The sequence below is a fragment of the Pongo pygmaeus genome, chromosome 12, assembly GCF_028885625.2.
Source record: "Pongo pygmaeus isolate AG05252 chromosome 12, NHGRI_mPonPyg2-v2.0_pri, whole genome shotgun sequence".
Taxonomy (NCBI): Eukaryota; Metazoa; Chordata; class Mammalia; order Primates; family Hominidae; genus Pongo; species Pongo pygmaeus.
In genome coordinates this window covers 113718101-113745129 of record NC_072385.2, presented here as the reverse complement: position 1 = coordinate 113745129, position 27029 = coordinate 113718101, and the positions used below count along the sequence as shown (strand labels likewise).

Here is a 27029-nt window from a genome sequence, read left to right as displayed (position 1 = left end):
GCTGAATGCCTGCACAGGGGTTTGGGGGAGGAGGGCAGAGATGGACTCTGTCTTCTATGACAGGAGGGACCAGCATGAATTCTGCTGTTCTGTACCGAGCCAGAGCATTGTCCAGAACCAGGCTCCCACCCCTAGACGGTGACGCAGCAGGACATCGCCAGGCCAAGAAGAGACTCAACCACCACCACAGCAGCCGTTGCCCAAAATGACAAGTACCGTTTATTGTCGTTACACAAATGGACCCAGCCTCTGGCTTGGGCACCGTCCCACGGACCAGCAGATGAGCATGGTCAGCCGACCCCTTTCCCCACCCCCGAGTCACGTGCAGTCATACACTCCAGGCAGAAAGTCACAGTATCAAATACCGGACACAGGTTCCCTTGGCTTGGTGGTGCATCTCTGATCCGCAGACTGGCCCACCTCTCAGAGTGGCCAACAGAGCCGCTGAAACGTTGTCAAATAAGCAAGTGCAGAAGCCCTGGGCTGGGGGCCTCTGGCTTCTGCAGCCGGGTGGGAGCAGGATGTCCAAGATGTCTGCGGGGCAGGCCTCGGCTCCACACCTCCGCTGTGACCACAGCCTCAGGTCAAGCTGTGCTGGGGCCATCCACCTTCCTTTGCCATTTAGAAGATGGGGCTTGGAGCTTGGCAACACAGAAATTGACATCAGCCTTATAAAACCTTGGCTGAACCTACCGACCTCCAGGAGAATTTCAGCCAAAACAAAAAAGCAAATACACAGAGGGACCCTGGAACCAGAATCCCTCCCCATGGGAAAGACGAAGGCACAGAGATTCGAGCCCGGTTTCCCAACATGTTGGTGTTTGCAGAAAAGTCCGGTCACGTCACACACAGCACAGAGGCAAGAAGCGAAGGCAGTGGCATTCACAGGACTACTTTATATTAAAGTTTATTACATTTGGAAAATCTACTGTACAGGGAAAAACCCATTGGATTAAGTAGAGTTTTGCCAAAAGCAAAAGACTATCACTCTTTGGAAAATATTCCTGATTCCAGCCCAGGGCCCAGGGCGGGGCCGCAGGAGCTAACGGAGAACCTGGCCTTGGATGGAGGCGCTCAGAGCCAGCTCTGCCCAAGATGCCCCTTGTCAATTTCCAGGAGGAAGCAGCCCCTGGAGACGGCGCCACAGGCAGGACGGGTGTGGTCTGCAGGAGGATCTCCAGGCCCCTGCCGCCCTCCCTACAGTCCTCTCTGTCTGAAGGCTGAGTCCTAGCATTCACTTCTCACACGGGCTTCTCCAACGTGGCAGCGGCCCAGGCCTCAGCATGGCCCTGAGCTCATGGACACAGGCACAACTGCTTGAAAGAGGCGGCGGCCCCATGGCAGCCTGGACTGGCCAGCCTGCCAATAGACCACCAGAAACGGGGCCACCAGATAGTTCATACCCTGTTGCACACATGAGCGACAAACTCAGAGACAACACACAAACTAAGCCTATATTTTGGCTTCCAGATTTGGTTCTCCTAGTTTAAAAAAAAAAAAGTCTTCTTAACCCTGATGCTGTCTCCCGACCATAGATTAGGGAAGCAAGATGGGGGGATACCGAATCAACTTACTTAACTTACCTCAGAAGTAACAAGGTCTACTGGGCTATGAACAAAGAACTAGAGGAAACATGTGCAAAAACAAGTCAATATCTAGATCAGACCTCCCCACGAAACAAAGTGGACTCCTGAACCCTGCCACTCAGCGGCCACCCCCCCAAGATGTTTGGTCCTACCAGTAAGTGCTATAGATGTGTGAGCCCCAAGCCCCATCCGCAGGATCTTCCAGCCACATGAGCCCATTTAGGTCCAAAGCAGTCGGATCCCCCTCCCCTCCAGAGCTGGGCCTGGGGAGAGGCTGCTTCAGTTTGGAGAAACCGAGTGAGAATGGTGTGATGCCAGGTGCTGGCTGTGGTGGAAAGGTCCTATGCGAGAAACCCCTGGTGCCCCAAGTCTCCAGGCAGAAGTCAGAAAAGCAGAGTGGCGCTCCCAGCACACCCCAGGACTCCGTGGGCAGGAGCGACCAGAGGGGCTGGAATGCTGGGGAGGTGGCCTGGTGGCAGGGGAGGCCAGGGCCTGCAGTTCTTCAAGGAAGAGGCAAGTGGGGGCCTAGTGAGTGGCAGGGCGGAGGGGGCGCATGGCTCCCGCGTCAGGCGTAGAATTCCTCCTGTTTGGTGGGCTTCTGGTAGGCCCCGCCGTTGGCTTGTTTCGGCTCCTCCAAGGAGTAGCTGCCTTCGTCCTTCTTCTTCATGCGGTACAGCATGAAACCCACCAGGCACACAGCAAAGATGAGCCCCACGAGGCCTCCGGCAATGACCCCTAGGGCAGGTAGATGGGGCCAGCTCAGCTCAGCGGCTCCTTGGGCTCTGCTGCAGACCCTCCCCCAAGCGGTGGCCTTGGCTGTGGTCAGCCCCACCCTGGCCCCACAGCAGCAATTCACCCCGAACTACCCCCCTTGAGAGAAAACTCACCTCCCAGCACCTCCTTCCTGTCCAGGAGGCCCTGTGAGGCCCCCGTGGCCCCCTGATCCACTGGGGACTGGTTCCGGTGGTCAGGCTCCACGGCCACTACAGCCGTGTTCTCCCCGGAGGTTTCAAAGGTGAAGTCCTATGGGAGGGCAGGGGCAGATTGGGTTGGCCAGGTCACCGCCAGCAGCAGCAACCAGCTCCACTACAAGACCCAGAAGCAGCTCCTGCCCCGCTGATCTTTGCCACCACCCACTCAGATGCACCCAAACCAGGATCGCACAGGGCCCGAAAGCCAGGCCTTCTTGCCACATCAACTCTGGACCCTGGCTGGACCGTGGCATGGATATCACAAAAAGTGATACAAAGCACACATTTTTGTCTGGAAATAAGCAGGCTTATTTTAGTGTAAAGTGTAAAATTCCCACGAAGCTATAAGAGAAAAAATAGGACATGGTATAACGTTCACTCTTGCAGCAGGGGCTACAAGTTTGGATTGTAAGTTTGGGGAGCCCTCTCTTGGGTGATCTTTAAGGGTGCTTTTGCTCTGATCTCATAATTAGTCTGTCCTGCTCTGGGCGAGGCCCTGGGGGTAGGGGAAGGTGGGCCCCTGTGCCCTGTCTTCCTGGTGAGGAATACAAGATGCCCACAGGGCACAGGTGTAGGGCCTGCCAGGTGCCAGGCATTAGGACCAACCCACCCAATGTCCCAAGGAATGCGGAGGCCACTCACCTGCTCCCCAGAGCCCTCTGCTGCTGGGAGCTGACTGGAGGCTCCATCCTCAGCAGCGCTCTCGGTGGCAGAAGGACCTCTATCCTCTGTGTGGGGAGTGTGAAGGTCAGCTTGGCTGGGTCCTGCAGGGGCTGAGGTCTCATGGTGGCCAGCCTGCATGTCCCTGTGGGGGTCGGAGGTGGTGGGCTCCTGGGCCGTGGTGGCTGTGGTCGTTGAGGCCTGATGAGTGGTCGGGAGCTGTGTGGTCTCCCTGGGTCGGGGGGTGGCCTCCTGCTCCCTGGCGGTGAGGCCAGGCTCCACTTCTAGCAGGACTACAGCCTCTCCCTCCTTGGGCCCCTCTCCAGCCGGCAGGGTGGAGGTGGACGCAGCTGTAGCCTCCAGGCCGGTGGGTTCCGGAGACGTGGGAGTAGCCGTCAGGAGCCACATGTCCTTCCAAGTGGAGGGGGTGTGCTGTGACAAGGTGATATCTTGCAAAGCACCTGCAGGACCAGAAGCAGAGTGTGTTGGGGAGGTAGCGGGGTGGGGAGGACCAGAAGCAGAGTGTGTTGTGAGGGGGCCTGGGGGGTGCAGGACCAGAAGCAGAGTGTGTTGGGTGGGTGGGGGAGGCCCCAGAGCACCTGGGCCGGCCAAGCTCAGGCTGTGAGGGAGGCTAGTACCTGGGCAAGGCAGCTGAGGCTCAGCTCCTTGGAAAATGGACAAAGAGAGCTGTCCCTTCCCACTGTGTGTGTCCAGGCGCAGCCTGGTCTCTGGAGCCACGAGACAGGTGCCTGGGCCACCTGGGAAAGCTTTTCTGTGACCACAGGGGTGGGGTGGGCATCCCTTAAGGGCATAACTACTTCAGTTATCCTACTTATCCCAGGGCACACACCTCTCTGGCCCCACCCTCCCTGAAAAAAGGCCCCCACTTCCAACAACAGATACTTCCAACAACAGATATCCTACCGTGCAGCTCTCAGGCCTCTGCTAGGTCACTTCCCCAGGGATGACCTCAGCCTCCTTCCTTAGCTCTCACCCCTCTTCTGAAGTCCACTCAAGAGCCACCTCCTCTGTGAAGCTTCCCTGACCACGACCAGCTCAGGGACTTCTCTCACCCAGTACACCCAGGGAAAGGGAAAGTAGGGAAGAGAGCTTGGATGGAAGAGCTACACCCCAGCCGGCTCTGTGCTGCCTTACAGCTCCACAAGCTTATCAGGTCAAGGTATTATTCCCATTTCACAGATGAGAAAACAGAGGCTCAGGAGTCAAATAACCTTCTGAAGGGGGTTCCAGAGGTTTCCTAGTGAGTAAAGGTATTCCTAGTGAATATGAGCCTGTGTGCAGCAGGCAGCCCTGGGGCCTTCTGGGGCTCACAGCCTTCACCTCACCTCCGAGCATGAGCTCTCCTTAACCAGGCAGCTCACGGACCCCATTCCTCTCCTCAGCATTGCCCTTTGGAGCCAGCTGGGTGGAGATGGGGCAGGCAGGGTGCACTCAGTACATGCTCAGTAAACACAGGAGACTGCCTGACCACTGTCCCCAGGCATGACCTGTTGCCGTCTTGGGTGGGGGGGCCCCCATGACAACCTCACCTGCACCTGAGCCGGAGAAGTTGTCAGAGTCATCCCCAGAGCCATCTTGATCTTCAGGGGGCAAATTAGTAGCCACAATTTGCTGGAAAAGGATCAGAATATGGTATGAGTAGATGCTTGGCCAGGTCTCTGCTGCTCCTGGATCCTATCCTAGACAGCTGAGTGGACTCACCCTATCCTGTGCTGCACAGGTACACAGGAAGAAGCCTTCTCATGTGGCACCAGGACCCTCAGCTCTGGGCAGCACTTTGGTCCCCATGCCCCAACCCCTGATGCTACAACACAGCCTGGTGCTGGGTGCAGGGGTGCAGGGGCACAAGAGAGTAGGCAGTGCCCTCACCCTGAGAAGCTCAGTCTGGTGAGGGAGCTCCAGACCTTTCAGAAGGGCAGACAGGGAGCTGTTATTGGGAACATAGGCTGTGGCCCCCATGGGACCCCATCAGCCCACCCTACACTGTGAACCAGTTTTTGGGGGCCATCAGCCAGGGAGCTTTGGGGCCAAAGATTGCCGACCCAGCCCCACTGAGGGGCTTTCAAAAACCCCCAAGAACAATCTCAGGACAACCTGGATGCATGCTGGCCCCCAGGTATGGATACCGAGGACGGCACAAGGGGCAGGGGCAGGGCTGGGCACAGGGAACTGTCTGTTCTGAGGCAGGTCTGCCCACGCAGGGAAACCCCAGGCCTGGCCCTGATGCACCTTCCCACACTTGGCCCAGTTCCTCTCTACAGTAAAGACTGGGTGCAGGCCCTTTGGTCAGAGTATCATCCTCCTTGGGGAAGGAAGGACAGGGTGTCCATCAGGCTGGGGACATATAAGGCTAATCTGGAAGGGGCCCTGCACTGAGAAGCCTCCAAGAAGTGGGCTGTGGGCCTGGGACGGGCCCTGCTGGCAAACAGCAGCCCCAGGAATGCTGCCCGTCTGCCCAGCTCCAAGAGGCAAAGGGGCCAGAGGGCAAACATATACACATCTCTCCAGTTCCTGAGGCCGGGGCTGACTGGCAGGACCGGGGGTGGGGGCGGGGAGGCAGGATCACGCCACACACAGTGAGCAGGCCTGTGCAGAACCCTGGTCGGCAGGGAGGGCAGAAAGTCAGGACTGCCTCTGCCCTTCACACTGGCCCCAAGACCTCAGATAAGGAAGAGAGAACCCAGCAGCCAGGTGGTGAGAAGCGTGGCTTTGAGAGCCCTATTCAGCTGCGAGACTTAGACCCAAGGACCCCACTCACTACACAGTCTATTTTGAGAGGGCCCCAATGTCTGGGACCAGAACAAAGAATGAAAAAATATGCAGAACAGCACAGTCCAGAGCACTAGCTTTAGGAACTCCGGATCCTGCCACTCACTAGATGCGTGGTCCTGGGATGTCATTAAACCGCTTATGGCTTCTGTCTCTCTGTCTGTAAAATGGGGAAATAATAACATCTACATTCCAGGACTGCTGCCAAAATTCAATGAAGCTATGCCTAACACAGCCTGGCACTCAGTGGGCACCCACAAACAGTGGCCATTGTCTAACTAGGGGAGCCTCAAATGCCAGCAGGCCTGTCTAGAAAGAGGGTGAAAGGGAGGTAGATAAAGTTTCATGAGAAGAGGAGGGCAGGAAGAAGTCTGTTCACCAGAAGCCTCTGCACTGACTTGTCAGAGGGGGCCCACCTGAGGCTGGGCTCCAAAGGAAAAGGGCCTCCTCAGCCCAAGAGGCCTTGCCAGGCCCTGGCCATAGGCCCACGGGTCTCACTCCTGGGTAGTGCAAAGCAGAGAGGGATAGACAAGACCTCCTGCCTCCTGAGGCAGCCCTGGGGCACAGCCCGACCAGGTGGAGGCTCTACATCCAGGGGCCTAGGTCAGAGGGAAGCGTCAGACACGTGTAGAAACCACAAGGTCAGAAATAACACTGAACTTCCTTTGAAAGGACAAAAGCTAACCTGTATCTTCCTTCCCCCAAGAGAAAGGTTTTGACCCTAGAAGGGCGATTCATAGCCCATCTACAGTAACCAGTCACATTGCACCAAGGCTCACCTGCAATGAACGGTCACAGTCCACCATGGCCCATCTACAATAAACAGTCATTGACTTGACTGGTGCAGTGGCTCACGCCTATAATCCCAGCACTTTGGGAGGATCACTTGAGCTCAGGAGTTCCAGACCAGCCTGGCCAACATGGTGAAACCCCCATCTCTACTAAAAATACAAAAATTAGCCAGGCATGGTGGTGCGCGCCTATATTCCCAGCCACTTGGGAGGCTGAGGCAGGAGAATCCCTTGAATCTGGGAGGCAGAGGTTGCAGTGAGCCGAGGTTGTGCCACTGCACTCCAGCCTGCGTGACACAGCAAGACTCCGTCTCAATCAATCAATAAATAAAAACAGTCATGGTCCATGCTCCCCCTGCCTCCACACAAGGCCACATCCGATCTACACTATCTCCATGTGGTGCTTCAAACACCTGTGCTGCCTTCCCAGAGCTCTGAAAGCTGCCCTGGTCTCCCTCAAGCCTGTCTCCTTCATCAACAAAGAATACTGCCCAGCGGGGGTGGGGCACAGAGTGGGCACCCCCACCCATACTCACTGGGACCATGGCTTCACTCTCATCCAAGGACTCTGCCCTATCCTCTCCTGCTGCACCACCTCCCTCAAGAGAAAGCTCGAGATGGCGCAGGGATGGAGCAAGGCATTGGCACTTCGACCCCACGAGCCTCTGCTGCATTGTAGAGTGCCGAATCTTTCAGCAGAAGCCAGAGCCTTTGGATCCATGCTGCATTCAACAATGAGGCAACAGAAGCCCACAGGCGAGACACACACACTGGGGCCCATGTACAACCTGGGAGGCACCGCCCAGTGAGACCCAGGAATGCCAGGGAGGCCCCAACAGGTTAGCAGTTTCCCAAGAGCAGGGCTTTCCTCCTGACTAGATAAGCATTTCAGTCTGCCCCGTCCCTAAAAACAATTTGTTCCCTCAGCTCCGCCGGCTTATCCCTCTGCAATCTTGTTTACACAACAAGCTCTTAAGCAAATGTTTTCTCCACTGAAACCAGCTCCCTGGCCTCCGGAGGCCTCTCCCCTCCCTGGGCCTTCAGTCTCCACTAAGGAGATGGGCTAGAGAGACCTCCCAAATCTCCTCCAGCTTGAACCTTCTGTGACAGCCCCTCAGATGAGGAGAAGGTGAGATTTCAGCCCCCTGGGGAGGAAATAAGCAGAAACTGCTGAGTTTGAACTTGGATTACCAAGGTGCCAGCTGACTCCCGGAGTTTCTGGTGAGACTTCGGATTTCCTTTAGCAGGCCTGCTGTGCTGACAGCCGGCAGAAAACTGCCTCTAGGCCTCCTGGGCAGCTCTCCTCAGCATCATCTCCAACCTGGGTGCTTCCGAGGCTGCTTGGCCACTGCTCAAGGCTGCTCAGGAACAGGTGGCCTCAGCTTGGAGCCCACCTCATGCCCTGCCCAGGAAGGCAACAGGCTAACCGGCCTTTAACCTCTATAAGTCCCAGGAAAACCAACTCTTCATAGAACGAATCAACAACTTTGTGCTAGGTAAGATCTAGGCTTCCACTCATTCTGTTTGTTCAAAGCAAGGGATGCCTTGCCCCTTCCCCACCCACAGCGCAGACCCTAGAAGCTCACTGATTAGAAAGCCCAAGGTTTGGCTCACCTCGGAGCTGGGGGATCAAGAGGCAGCTGCCTGGAGTCTGGGGACAGGGAGTAAGGGAGTAACGGTCAGGTCAGCCCATCTCCGTCTCAGCCATGCTGGTCTCCTGGCCATACCCTGGGGACCCTGGAGAGAATCCTGGGGTCAGGGCTCTGACCCAGCAAGAAAGAGGGTGTGAAGGAGTGCGGCCTTCTCTAAGGCTGGAAACACTTTCCACCCATTCCTCTTTCATCTATACAACTCCCCTGCAGATGAGGCAGTGGGGCTGAGATCACTCTGTCTAGCAGATAAGGACTAGAGACTCTGAAAGGCGAGGGACTTGCCCAAGGCCGCCCAGACACTACAACTCCCCGTGCAGCAGCACTGCTCTCCTCATCTGCCATTCCCTTCTCTCTCCCCAGCCCTACCAGTTGAGCCAATCAGTTTTAAGGAAAACCTGTCTAAGGCTCCTCAATGGGACGCAGTTCCACTGAGTTGGAGTCGCTGAGCCTGCCCCAGTGGTGAAGCTACCCAGGGACCAGCCCACATTTGAGAGGTGGAGAGGAAATGGCGTAGACCAGAACGGGACCTGTGCCACCAGGGATGGGGAGTCATCATCACCGGCTGCCAGCCACTACAAAGAGCACATCTGAAGTCTGTGGGCAGAGAGCTGGCAGAGAAGCTTCCAGAAGGCAGCCTCAAGCCAACTGCCAGCTTTCGCTCCCATACCAGAGGTAAAGAGGGCCACTCTCCTTGGCAACCTCCGTCTCAGCAGAGCCCCTTGCCCTGGCCAGCCCTGGGGCTAAGGGGCAGCTGCACTGCAGCTCCTCTGCAAGACAGGTCAGAAGTGCCTTGGCTGCCTCAGAAGCCAGGATGTCCAGTGGGCATCTCAGACAGGTTCGAGGGGGGGCAGCGGGCCCAGTCGCCAACCTGAGAGGTTGCCCATCTATCCCTACCCCATCAGCCTGAGGCCACCAGGTCAGAAGGTCTTTGGTTTCCAGCCCGCACCCTGAATCACTGACATTGGTCACCTGCTGCTTGAAGTGAGTGATGGGTAAAACACAAACCCCTTAAAAAGCATTACTACCAGGCGTGGTGGCTCCCGCCTGTGATCCCAGCACTTCGGGAGGCTGAGGTAGGCGGATCACCTGAGGTCAGGAATTCAAAACCAGCCTGGCTAACATGGTGAAACCCCGTCTCTACTAAAAATACAAAATTAGCTGGGCGTGGCGGTGTGCACCTGTACTCCCAGCTACTTGGGAGTCTGAGGCAGGAGAATCACTTGAACCCAGGAGGTGGAGGTTGCAGTGAGCCAAGATCACGCCAGGAGCTTTTGGAGAAAAGAGGGAAGAAACAGTCTGGTCCTGGCCCGGCAGAGTTCCCAGCCCCCCAGAACGTATGGCCAGGTGTCCGGCTCCAGGGGGATTTAAAAAGGGGGAGCTTCAGAGGCTGAAGTACAGAGAGCTGCCCTAAGGGGACTACTAAGGCCAGGCCTTGAAGCCCCCAAACCAACTCAGGAGAGGATAAGACAACGCTCACCCCAAGCACTAACTTGGGCAGTGCAGGGGGCCTCTGATTCGCAGTCATCCGTGGCGGAGCAGGAAAGTGAAGCTGATCTGTCAGCTGTACCTGCCCCGTGTGGCCACGAAATCCCCGGCTTCTGTGGGAGCCGAGTCACTGAATCAACATACCCCAACAAACCAGGGATAAAGAGCTGCCCCTTATCAAAGGAGCTAGGTCACCGCCTTTCACAAGCAACCTGGACCAGGGGCCATGGCACTGGCTCTGGGGCCAGTGGACAGGAGAGACCCAGACCTGTTCCAGGAGCCCAGGCTGCAAGGTTATGAGGCAGGAGGGCCCGTGGTCATGGCAGGCTGGACACCCACCCTCCCAATCCCGAGATTCCACACAATGGCAAATGTCCTCGGGAGGCTTGAAACAGGGTCACCGTTGTTTAGAAATCTTTTTTACCCCCTCAGTTTCTCAGTCAGATCTACACATACAAGGAAAACAGGCTGACTCTCCCCCTCCCTAGACTTCAGGACTCTTGGGGGCTGATATCTCTGAGCTGCAGAGCCCCAGCCTTTACCCCCACCTCTGCATCAAGACACCATACTGGCTGAGGGTGATAACCAAACCATCACCTGCATCCAGACTGGGGGCTCTCAGCTTCAGGGTCCCCAAGAATCACCAGGAGACCACTACAAATGAAGTCTTTCGAGCTCCCCACCCAGAGGCTGACTCTGTCATTCACAAGCCCCAGGTCCTGTAGGGGGTCTTCAGACTACACTTTGAAAACAATGAGGGGAGGAAAAGGCATCCCCCAGAGTGGCCCAGCCTGGAGGAGGCAAGAGCTCGCTTCACTTGAGTCCAGTGTTCAAAGTCAAGGCACTGAGTAGCAACAGAGCCCTGTGAACAAGCTCTACTGGCAAAGGGACCAGGGAAAGCTCAGCAATGTCCTCTACATTTCCGACACGTCCACTCGCATAGATAGCACACCACGGTAGCGGCCCAGCCTCCCTCCCCCAGGGGCTGAAGGCCCACTGAACATCCAGAAGCACCTACATGACTGGGAAAGTGTCTACTTGAAGCTGGGCTGAGGCTCCTTCGTGCCTGGGGCTGAGCACACTGGCTTCCCACCAGCCAGCCTGGCTGGACCCAGCAGGGGTGAGCAGAAGACAGCTGCTGGAGCTGAGAGGCAGGTGGGCTCCAGGGACGAAGGCTGGGCCTGGAGGGCAGCACAGGCTGCAGGGCCTGGTCCTGCTCTTCCAGGGGTACCAGTGGGAGGGTGGGGGAGAAAAAGCTGCAACACCCTCTCCCAGTTCCACCACCTTCCGAATGCCTCAGTGCCCTGCAGCGTGGATCTGTGGCTGCCTTCCCTCTGTGGGGAGCCCTGTGACCCTTTCCTTCAGCCTGGACTGAAACGGCCTAAGCACTGAGCAGGCAGGTCAGATCCGAGCACCCAGGAGCAAGGGTCTCTGGGAAAGGGCTGGAATCTGCCATGCGGCTCCCGTGCTGGGGACCTGGGCAGCTTTCAGCCTCTCTCTAGACCTGTTCCCCACCTAGACGCCAGAAGGGACTTGGTGGATAATGCTAAAGTGCCTTACGGCTGACAGGCTGGCCCCGCCGGCTTTAGCACCTGGTGCTGCTCTGGGAACTAGACAGGGGTTCTGTCCCCCAAGACTCTTCAAATGCCCCCTCCTCAGGGATCCACAGCACTGACCACCAGAGGGTGGCCCAGGGAAAATGACCAGGTCCAACATGGGGATAGTCTGGTGATAGTCTGGCCTCTGTCCCTAAATTACTGGGTGGTGCTAGAAACACCTTGCCTCAGGTTGCCCATCTGTACAACGGGGGTTTGGCCAAAATGGTGGGACTCGTGGGAGTAGGCAGCAGGGCAGGGCCACAAGCCAGGAGACACTGCGCTCCCCCAGCCTCGGGGTTGTGGAGGAAGTGCTAGAAACATCGCTCCTCTCCTAAGGCTGGTTTCCAAACTCAGGAGCCGGGAAAACACAGCCCACCAGGGAGGCAGGCTGAGGCCGCAGATGGGGTCTGGGTCTCCAGACCCGAAATCCCCCACTGAAGCCATTCCCAGGAGGAGGGGCCTCACCGGTGCCTCAAGGCAGCACCAACACTTCCGGTGACAGGCACAACAATTTATCAGCTCACTGGCTCTCTACTGAGAACAAGGCAAGCCGGGGCCTGCTGAGGGTATGACAGGCAGGGAGTGACAGGCCCGGCCCAGGGCAGGAGGGAGACAGAAATGGGCAGGAAGAGAAGGCTGTCCCCAGCAGCACTTCCGACAGGAGAAGCGCCTTTCAGGGACACTCTGGATGGCACCCCCACACACAGCCCCACCCTGCCACTCGGAGACAGACCCCTCACTGTCCTGGGGGCTTCCAGGGCAGGGCCGGCGTGGAGGCTTGGCCTCCAAGACCACTTTCGGGTAATATTTTCCATTTAGTGTGAGGTCAGGGCTTTACATATGGGAAGCCTGAGGTCAAGGTCACAGAGCCGAGCCTCCCAGCCCTGGGCTTTTTGCCCTGCACTGCACTGCCTGCTCACAGGACACCGGGGGCGTTTATTAAAAGAGGAGGGATCCTGGCAGCCTCATGCCAGCTCCGATGCCCAAGCCAAGCCAGTGCTGCCCCCAGCACCCCCCATACCTACCCTTCCACAGAGCTGGCGCCTGCCTCAGCAGCCCACATGCCAGGACTGGTCTCAGAACAGGCTCAGCTGAGGGCTGGGTGTGGAGCCGCGGAGCTGGAAGACCAGTTCCTCTGCTTTCCTCCCCCTGGCAAAACCCGGGCCAGGCCAGGCAGGGCAAGGTTTCACCCAGGCAGGCATTGAGCAAAGCAACCCAACCCAGGCCCTGCAGCCTCAGTGCCTAGTTCTGCTTGTGGGAGCTAAACAAGGGATCTGTCTCCCAAGACTCGCCAAACACCCCCCACTTAGGGACCCACAAGGACACTCGATCACACTGACTTGGTATCATCACCCTCAGCTTCCCAAGGGGAGTCATGGCTTAGGCAGGATGCCAGAGATATCCTAAATCAAGGTGACCGTGGGGCAACTGGCACCCTATGGGGACAGAGGGGGCAGCCAAGCCTCCAAAGCACTGTCCCTCCCCCAGCCGTGTCTGCCCTAAAGAGCCCACCAAGGTCAGAATCTCAGCCAAGATTTCCCCAGTCGGCCCCTACTGAGAAGCCCAGCCCTGTCAGTCCCCACTGGGTCCCCTGGAATGGGTAGCCACCGGACCTGGGGACCAGGGCACCTCTGCCATATGGACTTCTAGGGACATCCTCCCCCTTGTACTTGCTAAATAAAGTGTCCTCAAGTTTCACAGAGGCAGAAACTGCACCTTTGACACACCTGCAGCCAGCCAGGGCTCCAGCTGTGTGTGAAGGTGGGGGAGGGGAACAAGCTCCAACTTTATTACCAAAATCTCTCCTATCAGTGTCCCTGTCATTGCACAATATCCCCTTGAAAACAAGTCCTCTGGGAGGGCTAAAGGGTGCCAGCACTCACACTACAGCATAAATCACTTCCAGGTGGGGAGGGGCTAACTCCGGAACTAGGCCACTGCGGGTAGGTGGGAGCTCTGGGAGACAGAACACGGTTACAAAACAGAGGCTGGAAGATGTCAAGGGCAAAGTTTTTAACCTTTGTCAAAATGTGGATGCCAGCAACGCCATACCCAGGAAAGGAGGAAGAAATTCTCTTTGCTCTTCCTGGAGTCACAGATGTACACGGTTTCTCCTCCCGTGTACAGAACAATGGGCTAGCCTGGGAACCTGTCTCTCAGATAAAGAACAATTGAGACTGAGCAGGCACTGAGGCTGCTGAGAAGCCCAGAGACACGGGAAGGCAGAGTGTCCCTGAAGGAGTCCCAGGGGAGGGTGGGGCTGGTACCTTCTGGTTTGGGGGATGGGAGACAGAATTTTCTGTGACGGCTCTCTCTGAAGAGGCTAGGTGGATCCTCCAGATTACTGGTGAGGCCCCAGGTCAAGTGGCTTGCCCTCCCTCTGATGGGCTGGCAGATCTGCACAGCCTCGAACCCCCAGCACAGAGCTCCTAGCCCTCTCAGCCTCTGCACACGGTTGGTGCTGAGATGGCTGAAAGGGAGACTGTGGATACAGCTCCAGTCTGAAAAGCTCAGCATGACCCTGGGAAAGGGAAGTAGCCACATGCCTTGCCCAGAGCTCAGGGACTACCAGGGGAGTCGGGGGGCAGGGGGTGTGGTGGAAGAAGAGTCTAAGCTTCTGACCTGGGCTGGAGATTACCTGAAGAATAGAAACAACTGAATTAGGCTCTAGGGGGAAAAAGTGATCATAGCTAATGTTTATTGAGTCCTCTGGGCCAGAGGAGATGGCAATCAGTTTTTTCCAAGCACTTTCTCTGAATTAGTTTGAGCTTCACAATCACCTTAGGTTCTAGTACCATGCACATTTTACAGATGAGAAAATTGAGGCAAAGGAACTATGTCATCTGTCCCAAGGCACACAGCCACTGAAGCCAGCAGTCTTGCTCCGGCAGGCATGCCATGAACCACCCATCACAGTGAAGCCCACAGGGCTCTCTCACTCTCAGGAAGACAACAGACATCATTTCCACTGGCGGCACCCTGCAGTCTGGCCCAGCTTTGTCGGCATCCATAGAGAACCCAGCTCCCTCTCCAGCACAGCCATCAGTCTGAAGTTCTGGGGACAGGCCACTGTGCCCCATTGCTAGGGGTCCTGCCCAGCAGGCCTGAGCCCCTACTAGGGTGCCCCAATGTCTGGCTTTGCCTGGCCTCCTCTCCCATCTGCCAGCCCAGCCCATACCTTCTCAGGTCAGGAGGCAACCCAGCCCGTACCTTCTCAGGTCAGGAGGCAGCCCCTGGCAGAGGCTCGGGTGGAAGAGAGCAAAGTCTAGCCTGCTAGTGAAGGCTCATGTTTCTGAGAAGGGCAAAAGCCATGTTTGCAGGCCCTGTTAACGTCAGCAGCACTGGGGTTAGACCAGCAGGCCATTCACACAGAGTGACCCACGCTCAGGCTGGGTCAGACTGCACCCCTTCCCACAGGTCAGCCTCAGTGCTCCCCTAGACTTGCTTCTCTGTGCTCTAGGCAAGGAAGGGGCCCCAATCATATCACATATGGTATTTCATGGAATCTCTGCAAAAGCCCTCTGGGGCAGGATATTAGAAACTCAATTTTACAGATGGGGAAACTGAGGCTGGGGGTAAGTGAAGAATCGTGCTCACGATGACACAGGGAGGAAGCGATGAAGTCCGGATGTGATCCAGGTGGGCTAGACTCCGTGTCCTGTGCTCCTCCTGGCCTCCACAACATCTCCCCACTCCAGCCCCAGCCGGGACTAACCAAGCCAGCCAGTTCTCGGTCCCACCTCACCTGTCAAGCCCCAAGGTCTCAGGACTCAATATTGGGCCCCCCAAAGGCAGGAAGGCCCAGGCCTTCAGGCTCAGGTGACTGCCTTACACAGGGAAGACGGGTGGGTCAGACAGGTGCCCACTGCATGCCCAGCCTCCAGACAAGATCTGTAAGAATGAACCTCATTCACAGGAGGTGGGGAGGGAGGCAGGGGGCTCTATGCCCTTCCTACAATTCCCTGAGCCCAAGACAACCAGTCACTGCTGCAGATTCACCCAAGGAGACTCAGGGGTGAGCTTCCTGGACTTTCCAGGCCTGACCCCAGGGAAACTCCTCCTGTGCTCTTCCCCCAGGACCCAGGTCCCTTTCAGGGAGGAAGGTTGGAGGCAGGGCCTGAAGATCTCATGCAGCCCAAGCATGGCCCATGCTCCCAGCCGGGCCCTCAGCCCCACAGGCCCTGGCCAGCCTTGAGGTCTTGCCGCCCGGACCCTCCCTGATACCCCATCCTGGAAGAGATATGCTCACCACCACAGCAGCACTGCACCCTGCGGTTTTCTCCGGGAGAAGCTAGAATGACACCAGCCTCTAGGAAGGTCTCAGAGGCTCCTGAAACGCCCCACAACCTCGGGCCCTGCAAGCCCAAACCTGACCACCATATTCGCCTGGAACACTCCAGATAGATGGGCCTTCCACGGCCTCGGACAGTTTCCTGGGCAGCAGGGATGAGAGGAAGCTACTGGAGGTAGAGTCAATGCCACTCTGACACAATCAAGTCCCCAACCAGGTAAGGTCCCTGGAGCATCAGCGGCCACCACTGGTATTGGTAGCACGGGAACAGCAGGGCCAGGGCCCAAGTCCTAAAGGGCTTTCTGGGACCCAGTTCACGACAAATGCCATAGTTGGCCACGAGCTCTTCGGCCCTCCAGAAGTTCCTCCAACCTCCCCACATCCCACCCTGGCAGACGTGCAATCCTCACCATACGCATCCCAGGTCAGGCGCCAGAGTTCCGTCTCTCAGCCTGCTGAGTAGCACACAAGATCCACAGAGAGAGCCAGGCAGCCCCACATGGAAATGACTATGAACTCAAGCTCACGCCACTGTGGGGAAGAGTTCCCTGAACACCTTTGGAGATCCATGGTGCACACGAGTGGTCCTAGAGCAGGACTGGCAGCCTCTGCAGCTCCCTCGGGGAGACCCCCTGCCCTGACACTCCCCATGGCCAGAAGGCAGCCCCACAGGTTTGGCGCTCCATAAAATGTCCTGCCTTACAGCCCAGGCTCCTAGTTCGATACTGCTGTATTGTGGGACTCTGGGACAAAACCCTTCCTGTGGGGAGACGTGACAGGTGCTGAATCGCGAACCCCGTTCATTGTCACTGCAGAGACCACCTCTCTCATCTGGTTCCAGTAACAGCCACCCTCTCTTACAGGAATACCCTAGACCAGATATGGAACTCTCACCACTGCACAGGGCTACGCACACAGCAGGTGCCCAGGCTCTGGGCTTTAGATATGGTCAAGCCAGATAGGGCTCATGAAGCCCTCAGAACTTGAGGCAGCAGAGCACAGGCAGGCCCCCAGATACCCACCAGTCACACGACACAGCCACAAGAGGCCATGCACACCCAAAAGCATTGCCTCACCTCTGCCTCTCAGCCCCTGCCTCCTGTGTCACAGATGGGTTCACTGAGACCAAGAGAGGCCTCTGTACACAGCCACTCGAGAGTGAGGAGGCAGAGCCAGGACAGAAAGCCAGGCCCCTGAGCCCCGGCCTGTGTCTTGCTGCACTCTCTGCCTCGTGCCGGCCCCCAGAGGGCTTGCAGTGGATCAAGGTTGGTTGGGTGAGTCTCAAGGGAGGACCCGTGGGCCTGGCACCATGACTCAGCTGATGAGTGGACTGATCAACACGCCCACCTTCCCCACTGCCCCAACCTGCCCGCCACGGCTTTCATTCCTGCTGCTGAGCGGACCTCGGGCAGGTGCCAGGACTCTTGGGTATGTGTGCGGAGAACATCACACAGCCCCAGCCCCAACCCAACCTCACCCAGGCACCTCCGTCCACTCCAGCTCCCACAAGGAGCTCGAATCTACCCCTCAAGCAGCCTGCCCTGCCCTCCACTGGCCTGGCCCATCCCACCGATGACCCCTTGGGCAACCAACTCTCCTTCGAGTCCCTAGAAGGAATACTGGCAGAGAAATGTGAGCTCCCAACAAGTCCTTCAGTGCCACCTCCACCCTTCCCAGGATAAGGTCTCTCTGTACCCATGTGGCTCTCAGAACTGAGGACGGGAAGAACGATCCTTCGGCAGAAGAGGAAACTGAGGCCCAGAGGGACAATGGCCTGCCACAGCCAAACAGTCGGGGCTCAGCTGAACCAGGAAGGCCAGGTGACCTGACTGGCCGCCTCTGTAGGAATAACTTCCACACACTTCCAAGGCCAAAGACAGGATGGATGTCAGAGCCACAGCGAAAAAGAGAAAAGGCCACCAGCAGAGGCGAGAGGCAGAAAGGAAGCTGGTGTCTAAAAAGGAAGCTGCAGCCAGGTAGTGACCAGGCCCCCCAAAACTGAGACTGCAGCCTGACAGGGGAAGGCAAGTCGGGAGTGCCCAGGCAAGGCCCAAATGCACTGGCAACCTGTGCAGTAGGCACCCCCCCACACACACACGGACACACACACACACAGACACACATATACACGGACACAGACACACACAGACACATAAACACACAGACACACACACACAGAGACACACATACACATGGACACACACACGGACGCACACAAACACAGAGACACACAGAGGGACACACACACACAGACACACGTACATGGACAAAGACACACAGACACACAGAGATGCATGGACACACACACGGACACATGGAGACACACAGATATACACACATACGCATGCAGACACACACACGCAGACACACACACACACACACGGCATCTCATGGTGCTGCAACCCTCAGGTGAATCACTAGGCAGAGAGTTTTTCCCAGGGCTGACGGCCAGAGGAAGCCCATCCTCTACACAGAATTAGGCAGCCACGAAGCCATAAAAGCCAGGAGGTCAGAGACCCTTGAGGGGCTCCCAGTGGGGAGAGGAACCAGTGGCAGCCTCAGGAAGCCTCGAGCGCAGCAGAAGAGGTCGCTGGGCAAGTGACTGAGTGCAGGAGCAGGTCCAGCCGCCGCCTGTTCCGCTCTCCTGACTCAATGGCCCCAAGACCCAAGATTTCCCACGGCACACCCCCCCCTTGCCCCGTAAGCTTGCCCCCACCCTTACAGGCCCTGCCAAAAAGCAGGACACTTTCCAGGGGAGGCTCAGATCACCCCTCCCCGAGATCCCCACAGTACTGACCACAGGCAAGCTGACCCGGTGCACCTGTCTCAGGAATGCCAGGGACCTTCTCACACTGTCTCTCCACCTAAATGAAAGCTTCCTGAGGGCGGGCAGAAGCAGTAACATCACAGATAAAGCTCACTCTTCCAGGGGAGGCGATGGCGTGGGCCCCATGACCACCTGCAGCTGGACAAGACAGTTGCTGAAGTGGCCCCAAGCCCAGGGTCTTGCCTCTGCGGCCTCACCTCTACAACCTGCACCCCAAACACACCTCCTTGTGGTGAGGGGCATACACACATCAGCCTTCCCCTGGAGCCTGTCAGGGCACTCATGTCCCATTCAGTGGAAGGTTCCAGAATGCATGCTCCCATACAAAACCCAGCCTCTGCTGGAACAGCTGAGAGAGAAGTGACAGGGTACAGGATCCCAGCACCAAAGCCCTCTTTCCACAAACTCCCTGAATCCCATTCTCCTCTAGGCACACTCAGGCAGGGCCTCAGGGGCCCTTTCGACCCAAGACTCCAAAACTGGTTGGTGAAAAGAAGGCAATCGGGCAACAGTCGAAGCCCGGCAATCACTTAATGACCAGTTCCTCATGGGCTACCCCCGCCTCCAGCAGGACCTGGTGCTGGAAGGGACCAGGAGGTGACTGTGGCACCAGAGCCAGGAGTCCTGGGTTCTGGCCACCACCCGCGCCATGCTGCCCGCCTCCCAGGCTTACAAAAGAATCTGCTAATTCCACAAATGTTTCCCTAGCGCCCAAGGTAAAAGATGGCGCAAGCTGGGCACCACCTGGGGTCTGGCCTGAGGGCGCCATCCAAACAGGGCCCTCCACACCCAGTCCACATGGTTCCCCCCCTGCTCTCTCAGGTCCCCATTTACTTCCTGTGAGGAGCTCTCGCCTGTCCCTAAGGGGCCATCAGTTGAACCCAACACAACTCCAGAATGTTACCCAGTGCTCAGTTTGCCTGATGGCACTGTTCAGGCCAGCTCAGCCTGGCCCAGCCCCCTCTGCCCAAAACGCTCATATCCATGGTCTTCAGGACGGACCAGCAAACGCCTAGTAGGGCCTTGCAGGGTTCAGCCAGCCCCCAAATGCCAGGCTTCTCAGGGGAGACTTGACAGCCTTGCGACGTATTCACACCATACCCATACACATGCGCACACACACACACTGCACACACATACACACACACGCAAATCCTGTCTCAGCCAATGGAGGGGCCCACCACCCTAGGCCTCAGCTTCTTCATCCACAAAATGGGGCAATGATACATATTGTAAAGGTTTGGGGTAAAGTTCAAATAAGAAGGAAAGAAAAGTACTGAGCACTCAACACTAGGCACTCAAAAAAAGGTAACCTTAATTATATCGACAGCTAACTTTCCTCAGGCAGTTTCATCACAAAGTACTTTCACATATCCATTATGAAATGAATACGCAAATGACAGAATGAGGACAGGGAGAACAGGTATCATGATGTCCGCTTTACAGATGAGGACAACAAGACTTGGAAGGAAAGTGACTCACCCCAGATTATGGAGTAAATTAGTGGCAGAGTTGAGACTCAGTCTTGAGGCTCTACTTAATCCAAAGCCATTTCTGGCCTGTCACACAGTATGGATGCACATTATATAGAAACAGGAACTAAAATCCAAATCAAACATGTGGTGAAGAGATGGGGGCATGACTGAAGCTGAGAGTAACAGTCAAGGCTAAAGAATAATGGCCCTCAGCTGGTCAGTCCAGCTACCTGTGACCAGCAAGTCACTTACAAGTCAAACCAGGTCGAGGAACTTGAAACATGGGGGTCAGCAAGCACTTGCCCCAAGAGATGACTCATTTTTCTCCACTGAGAGAGGCCCCTAAAGGCCTCACCTTGGCAGCACCTCTTTGTTACTCTAGGTGGGGTGCAGGGAGGTAGAGGGGAGACTGCAACAGGTCCCAGCTGAAGTTCATGAAGGGTACAAAATCCACATATCACAGATCGTCAGTCTCACTCATAGGCGAAGCCCTTACCCAGAGCCTAAAACTCTCAGCTTGGAAATAAGCCTAACTCATCTGATTAGTTTCTTAGTGCCACTGGAGAAAAGTAACAAATTAGAACTGATCAGAAAAGCCGCTGGCTACACTCAGGCACATAAATGTCACTTCTGGCTGCTCTCTGGAAAAAGGAGAAAGACCAGAATTCAAAACAGAGCAACCTGGGGCACCAGGCAGAGGGGCAAGGTGCTCTTCAGAGTACAGTAAATCCAGGAGACAATGTCCTAACCCAGCACAATGATGAGGAGGATGACCCTGGCATGCAGAGATTAAATCATGCCTAGCATTTTTTGGTTGATAAAGGAAAGGAAATAAATATTTCAGAGAGTCCTGCCCAGAGTAAGAATACTTGAGGGTAATAGGGATTCTTAGCTTGATGAAAAAACATGAATACACTGGACACCTCATTCCCAAGGGATTTCAGGAATCCAAAATTCTGCTGCAACAGAAAAGATTCCTCTAAAAAACTGCAGAAGTCAAGCTTTTCATTAATTCTTTCCAGGCTCTCTCCTTTCTTACTGTCTCCCTGCCAATGTGTGTTAATGAGGTTTTACTGGAACCCATCATGAGCCACAGGTAGAGACTTAAACCGGCTCCACCCTCCCTGTAGAGCTGAAGCCAGGGGTGACATCACTTCTAGAAGGCTCTGAGCCTGAGCGGAGGCAGCTAGTGCCTCCCCCCATACCCTCTCTGCCAGGCTGTGGGAAAATGTCTCTACTAGCCCCCATAATTAGGGCAAAAGGGATTTTATGCCTTTCAAGAAAGAGAAGAGAGAAAGAAAGAAAAACAGCAAATAACTATTCCAGAACAAGCCATTTTTCTTACATGGCAGAAACAAAAGACCACAGTAAACACACACACACACACACACACACACACACACACACAGAGAGAGAGAGAGAGAAAGAGAGAGAGAAACCTTTTTAGACAAACCTGTTTTAGTCTCTTGGGAGTGGTTTTGAGCAGCCTCCTCTCCTAGCAGCCTCCCCTCACCCATTCAGTCACTCCTTGCTTCCCTGGTCCCCAGGGGGTTTCTGACCTGCTTCCCACTGGGGCCAGAGTGAACTTTCAGAGAGGGTTAGATCTCTGCCACTTGCAAATAACCTTCTCCCATCTTAAAGCAAATCCCAGCTGCCTGATTTCTTGTAGGAAAGGGGTATCAGAGCTTTGAGAAGGCACCGCATGCCCCCACCTTTAACCTAATAGGGACATTCACTGTAAGAGGGAGAGGGCAGAACCGGGAAAGAGAAAACTAATCTTTGTAAGATCAGAAAAAGCAAAAAGAACACCTAAGCTTCAAGCCAGAGTCTGACCCCAAAGCTCAGGTGGGGCTTTCAGGCTCAGCTCGAGCACCTCCTCCAGGAAGCCTTCCCTCTCTGCAGCTCCAGGGAGTCTTCCTCCTTTCCCCTTTTGAGACTCTCCTGCCTCCTGGGCCCTATGTCCAAGTTTCTGGGCAAGAAATAACGCCTCACACTGCAGCATCTGCCCCAGCCCACAGAAAACTCCAGGAAAGGCAGTTCACAGGGAATCCCAAACTCCACCTGCCTCCCCAGCATTAATGGGTGCGGTGGGATCCCAGGGCTCTGGAATGTCTGTTTTACCCCAGGCAGGCAAGGGAACCAGCAGCCCTCCTAAATCCAGCCGGAAATAGGTGGAGGACCCAACTTCAGCCGCCCCTGCTGAGGCCCCATCATGTGCGAGAATGGGGCAGTGAGGTGATGCCCGGCGGTCCAGGGAGGTAAGCCACGCAGCTCCATTCTCTTCTCCAAACTCGGAGCGAAGACTCCAAGCACAGTCTCAGTTCCACAGAAACCACCACCCTAGAGAGCAGCTTCTTGGACCTGAAAGCCAGGAGTGCATGAGACGCAGCTCGGAAATCATGGCACTCCTCGTGCTCCCAGATACCCCTCACAGTCCAGCCCATTCACAGTTCAATAGGCACAAGGACCTCTCCTGGACCTGAAAATGTCTGGAAGCACGAGTCACCTGGGAAGCAGGGAGGGCGCTTTACACATCGGCCTCAGAAACGACTGTCCCTACCTCATCTCCCATGAGACAGACTCTGTAAAGAAAAAAAAAAAACCAAAGCGCTCAATAACTGGCAGCTATTACAGGAGGCAACTTTTACGGAGGGTCAGAGCTGCTGAGACTTGTCCAGATGCCACATTAGCAGTGGAGGACCCGAGTGCCCACCCCGCCCCCGCCCCTTCCCTGCCCACGTGCCTCCCTTTGCCAGAGCTGGGGGAGTCGAACTGTCCAGATGTGGTGGCGAGACACCGCCACTTCCGGAAGGGGAAGCGCCCCTGGCTCCGCACCTCCCCTCTGCATCCCTGGGGATGGCCAAGCCGGCCCGCAAGAGGGACCCCGGGACGCCAGCACCGGGCGCGGGGGCTGGGGAGGCGGACTCGGGCGGCAGACTCGGGCACCGGGCGGCCCGCGCTGACACCTGGCTGCGGCCCAGGTCCCAGCCCGCGTCAAGGCCGGCGTTACGGGGCGGTTCCCAGGAAAGGGTTACAGGGGCCGAGAACAAAGCGCCCCCATTGGGGAAGGCGGGCTAGCGGTCGGTGGCCGGGGCGGGAGAGCCACTTTCTGGGGACCCTCAGGCTGCTCTTTGTCGGCCACGTCCCTCTTTAGTGAAGCCTCAGCCCCGCTGAAGGTGGATGCTGCATCCCACCCCAAGGCCTCTTCCAGCCTCGAGCTCCACATCTGCCCCTCTTTTCCCCCAGCTGCACTGGGCGGGCCAAGGGACCCGCCTTCCCTCCGCGCGGCTTCAGCACAAAGCCGAGCCGGGGAGCGGGAGGCCATTCCCGGGTCCCCTCGCGTGGAAGGCGCCTGCGCCTCGGCCGTGCCCGGCACGGGAACGCGCCCTCCGGTGCCAGCTCAACTTCAGCAGCCCAGAAGTTGGGCTCCTCCGGGTCTCCAGCGTTCCGAGGCCAACTTCCCGGAACCTCCCGCTGCCGGGCCGGCTCGGCTCACCTCGAGCCGCCCACGGCAAGCCCAAGGGCCCTGCAGACGCTCGCCCGCGCCCGCCACGCAGCCCTGGCCCGGCTCCCCGGGCCAACGCGGCCGCCCGCCCGCTCCTGCGCCGGCTGCGCTGCGCCCAAACTTGCCCCGGCTCAAGGGGCCGGGCGCCCGGGCTCGGCGGCGATAGGGCGCAAGCCCGCGGGTCTGGTTTGAATTAGGGTCTGCAGGAGGGGCGTTGTGGCCGCGGTCACTGCATCCCCCCGGGTCACCGACGGGGGCCCGGCCGCCGCGGTGGCCGGGGCGAGGAGGGTGGGAACGGGGGACCCCGGGCGCCGCTGTGGGCTGGCGGGCTCCGACACATGTGGAGACGTTTTACATAATTGAGCGCGGGGCCCCGGCCCCCCACCCTCCCCAGCGCGGGACCGGTGCGGCACCCACCGACAGCGGAGGAAATTGGGGCTGGAGCCCTGGTCTCGGGGCTCACCGTCCCGGGACCCGCTGGGCTAGCGCGGGAAGCAGGGAAGTCTCCGCTCCCCCTCCCCCTCCACGTGCACCCGCCGGCATCGGCGGGTGACCAGTCCCTGCTTCCCGCCGCCTCCCCGCCTGGTCGCCGGCCGCACTCACCGGCAGGGCCAGCTGCAGGCTCAGCGCCAGCGCGCACAGCCAGAGCCAGAGCGCCGCGCGCCTCATGCTGCCCGGACCGGCGGCGGGAGCGCGGCAGGCTGCGCGGGTCGCGGCTGCGGGCCGGCTTCGCGGGTTCCGCTGCTCGATGCTCTCTTGGGCGCCTGCCCAGCGCGCCGTTGTCCCAGGCGAGGGCTGCAGGGTCCGTCGGCTGGAGTCCGCTCCCTACTGCCGGATTCCTCTCTGCTCGGCTTGGATTCGGCCCGCACCTCTCCCGCCGAGCTCCGCCTTATAATAAACCCACAGGCCCTTCCTTAGCCGTTGCAAAAACTAGCCCCCCACCCCCAGCTCCGCCAGGTCTCCCGGCCAGCCCCAGTCCACACCCCCCAGGACCCCGCCCCCCCAGCCACCCCTCCCGGCCCCTTCGGAACGCCCCACCCCCGGCCCTAGCCCCGCCCCCGGCCCGCCCCCTAGGGTTCCTGCCTGCCCGGCTCCCGCTCCTCCGGTGGCCGAACCTCGTTTTCGGGAGCTGTGGTCCCCGCAAGCCGTGGTTCCCGGCCTTTCAGCTCGGCTGCTCCCTGGGTGGTGGGTCGAGGCGCACCCCCTTCTGCCCGGGCCCGGGGTGCGGAGGCGCAGCCCGGGAGAGGGGCTGAAGAGGCGGCAGTCAGTCCTCGGGCGCGAGTTTGCAGCGCCCTCTGGGCGTGGACGCGGAGCGCGCTCCAGGTGCGCAGGACTCTTAGCTCTCTTGGGGAACGCTTTCTGGGGCAGGGCGGGGATCCGGGGGCGATGGGGCCTTCAACCGACGGGCAAACACACACAGACACACCCCGGCTCTCCTCCAGCTGCGATGGGGCTCGCTGCGCCCCGCCGGCCCAGATTCTCCCGTACGCTCGCGTTCTTCCAGCACTCCACAAAGTGCTGGAGACTTGGGGCCTTAGTTTAAACAGCTGCACCCGCACGGAAGGGCTGCAAGAAAAAGGGGGACGGGGGCGGAGTTCGCAGCGTCTTTCTGTGGAAGACAACGCCCTCTCTCTTCATCTCAGCTAAAAGGAAAAATAAGTAACTTTTTTGTTCCCCGGTGACCTCGGGCACGCGGATCTGAGGAGCACCGTGCAGTTGCCGCTCCTTCGTGATCCCCTGCGAGGCCCTGGGCCTTAGTCCAAAAAGCTATGGAAGGCCTGCGGGTGTAGGGGAAACGGCCGAGAGAGCAAAGGGGAAGAACCGGACGGACCCTGCCCACATCTGGCAGGCAGGAGAGATGGTGCCAAACGACCTTCGCACCTGGGCCCGGAGACCAAAGATGGCGTCGTCCTCCCCTGTCTTCCCTAGGCGGAAGGCAAGAACTTGGGTCGGCCTGAGCTGGGGACCAAGAAAATATCGGGAAGTGTGCAGTGTTTCTCTTTAAAAGAATTAAACCTTCCTGGGCCACGAAGGGACTGACCATGGGACCCTGGACTCTCCTCCACCTTCCACCAGGGAGCAGACTCTGGAGCCGAGCAGCCTCCTGCGTCCCCATCTCATCCCCCCACTCCTCCTCACAGCACTAAAAGATGATGGCCTGCTTGTACCCCTGCTCCTGAACACCTGTTTGACCTCAAAGAGCTCTCGCTTTTGGGGTCTCCGTCTCCCCAAGTCTGTCTAGGAGGCAGGAAGACCTTCATTAGGGTTCTTGGGGGCCGATGTGGGCTCGCTGAGTGCCTGAGTGATGGTTGGTCTCACAGCACGGCACCACGGAGGTCCAGCCGAGCTCGAGGAGTCCCTGTGGATTAAAAATGCCCTTTTCGAAGGCTCTGCCTCTACCAGAGGGTGGCTCCACAGGTCCTTCAACCCAGTATGGTGGAAAAATAGGAATTTTGGAATCTTACCTTTCTCTACTGCTCAAAACAGAGAAAACGGGTCAGGGAGGATTTGATGGAGTCTTTTCATTTTTTAAAAGTCACTCATGGCCAAGCGCGATGGCTCACGCCTGTAACCCCAGCACTTTGGGAGGCCGAGGTGGGCAGATCACCTGAGGTCAGGAGTTCGCGACCAGCCTGGCCAGCATGGTGAATCCCCATCTCTACTAAAAATACAAAAATTAGCCGGACATGGTGGCAGGTGCCTATAATCCCAGCTACTCGGGAGGCTGAGGCAGGGAGAATCGCCTCGACCTCTCGGGTTCAAGCAATTCTCCCACCTCAGCCTCCTAAGTAGCTAGGATTAGAGTCGCACGCCACCACAGGCCGGCTAATTATTTATTTATTTATTTATTTTGTATTTTTAGTAGAGACGAGGTTTCACCATATTGGTCAGGCTGGTCTTGAACTCCCAACCTCAGGTGATAACACCCGTGTCGGCCTCCCAAGGCGCTGGGATTACAGGCGTGAGCCACTGCGCCTGGCCCTTATACTTGTCTTCTTGAGTGCATGTGTGAGGCTTTCTCTAGAAATAGAGCTCTGGATTATAGGTATAAACATCTTCAACTTTCTCAGGAATTGTTGTAAGCAATTGCTCTAAACAAATTGCTCTCCAAAGGGCTTATAGTAATTTACACTCCCAACAGCAGTTATAAGCATTTCCATTTTTCTACATCCTCCTATGACTTGGTGTTGTTGGGCCTTTTATATTTTGCCAGCTGATGCAAGTAAAATTATATCTTATTGCTGTTTGATTTTGAACATCCCTCCCGTTAGGAAATGTTTTGCTGAAGCCTTTAGTTGCTGACTGGTTGGGCAGGCACTTCTGTTTACTTATCACATCTGTTTTCCTCTTTCTCAGTAAGAGAGTCCTTAAATTTCAATTGGGCTTATGGCTATTTA

General features: G+C 57.2%; 1 protein-coding gene across 1 annotated transcript; it reads right to left on the bottom strand.

The window, feature by feature from the left end:
- Window positions 1-196: 196 nt before the first annotated feature.
- SDC1 (syndecan 1) lies at window positions 197-24642 on the bottom strand. The gene is made up of 5 exons (XM_054475932.2): window positions 24235-24642; window positions 4768-4849; window positions 3200-3678; window positions 2474-2609; window positions 197-2321 (listed from the first exon to the last, which is right to left on the bottom strand). The coding sequence occupies exons 1-5, from the start codon at window positions 24298-24300 to the stop codon at window positions 2152-2154; spliced, it is 933 nt and encodes a 310-aa protein (XP_054331907.1). The 5' UTR covers window positions 24301-24642; the 3' UTR covers window positions 197-2151.
- Between the last annotated feature and the right edge of the window lie 2387 nt (window positions 24643-27029).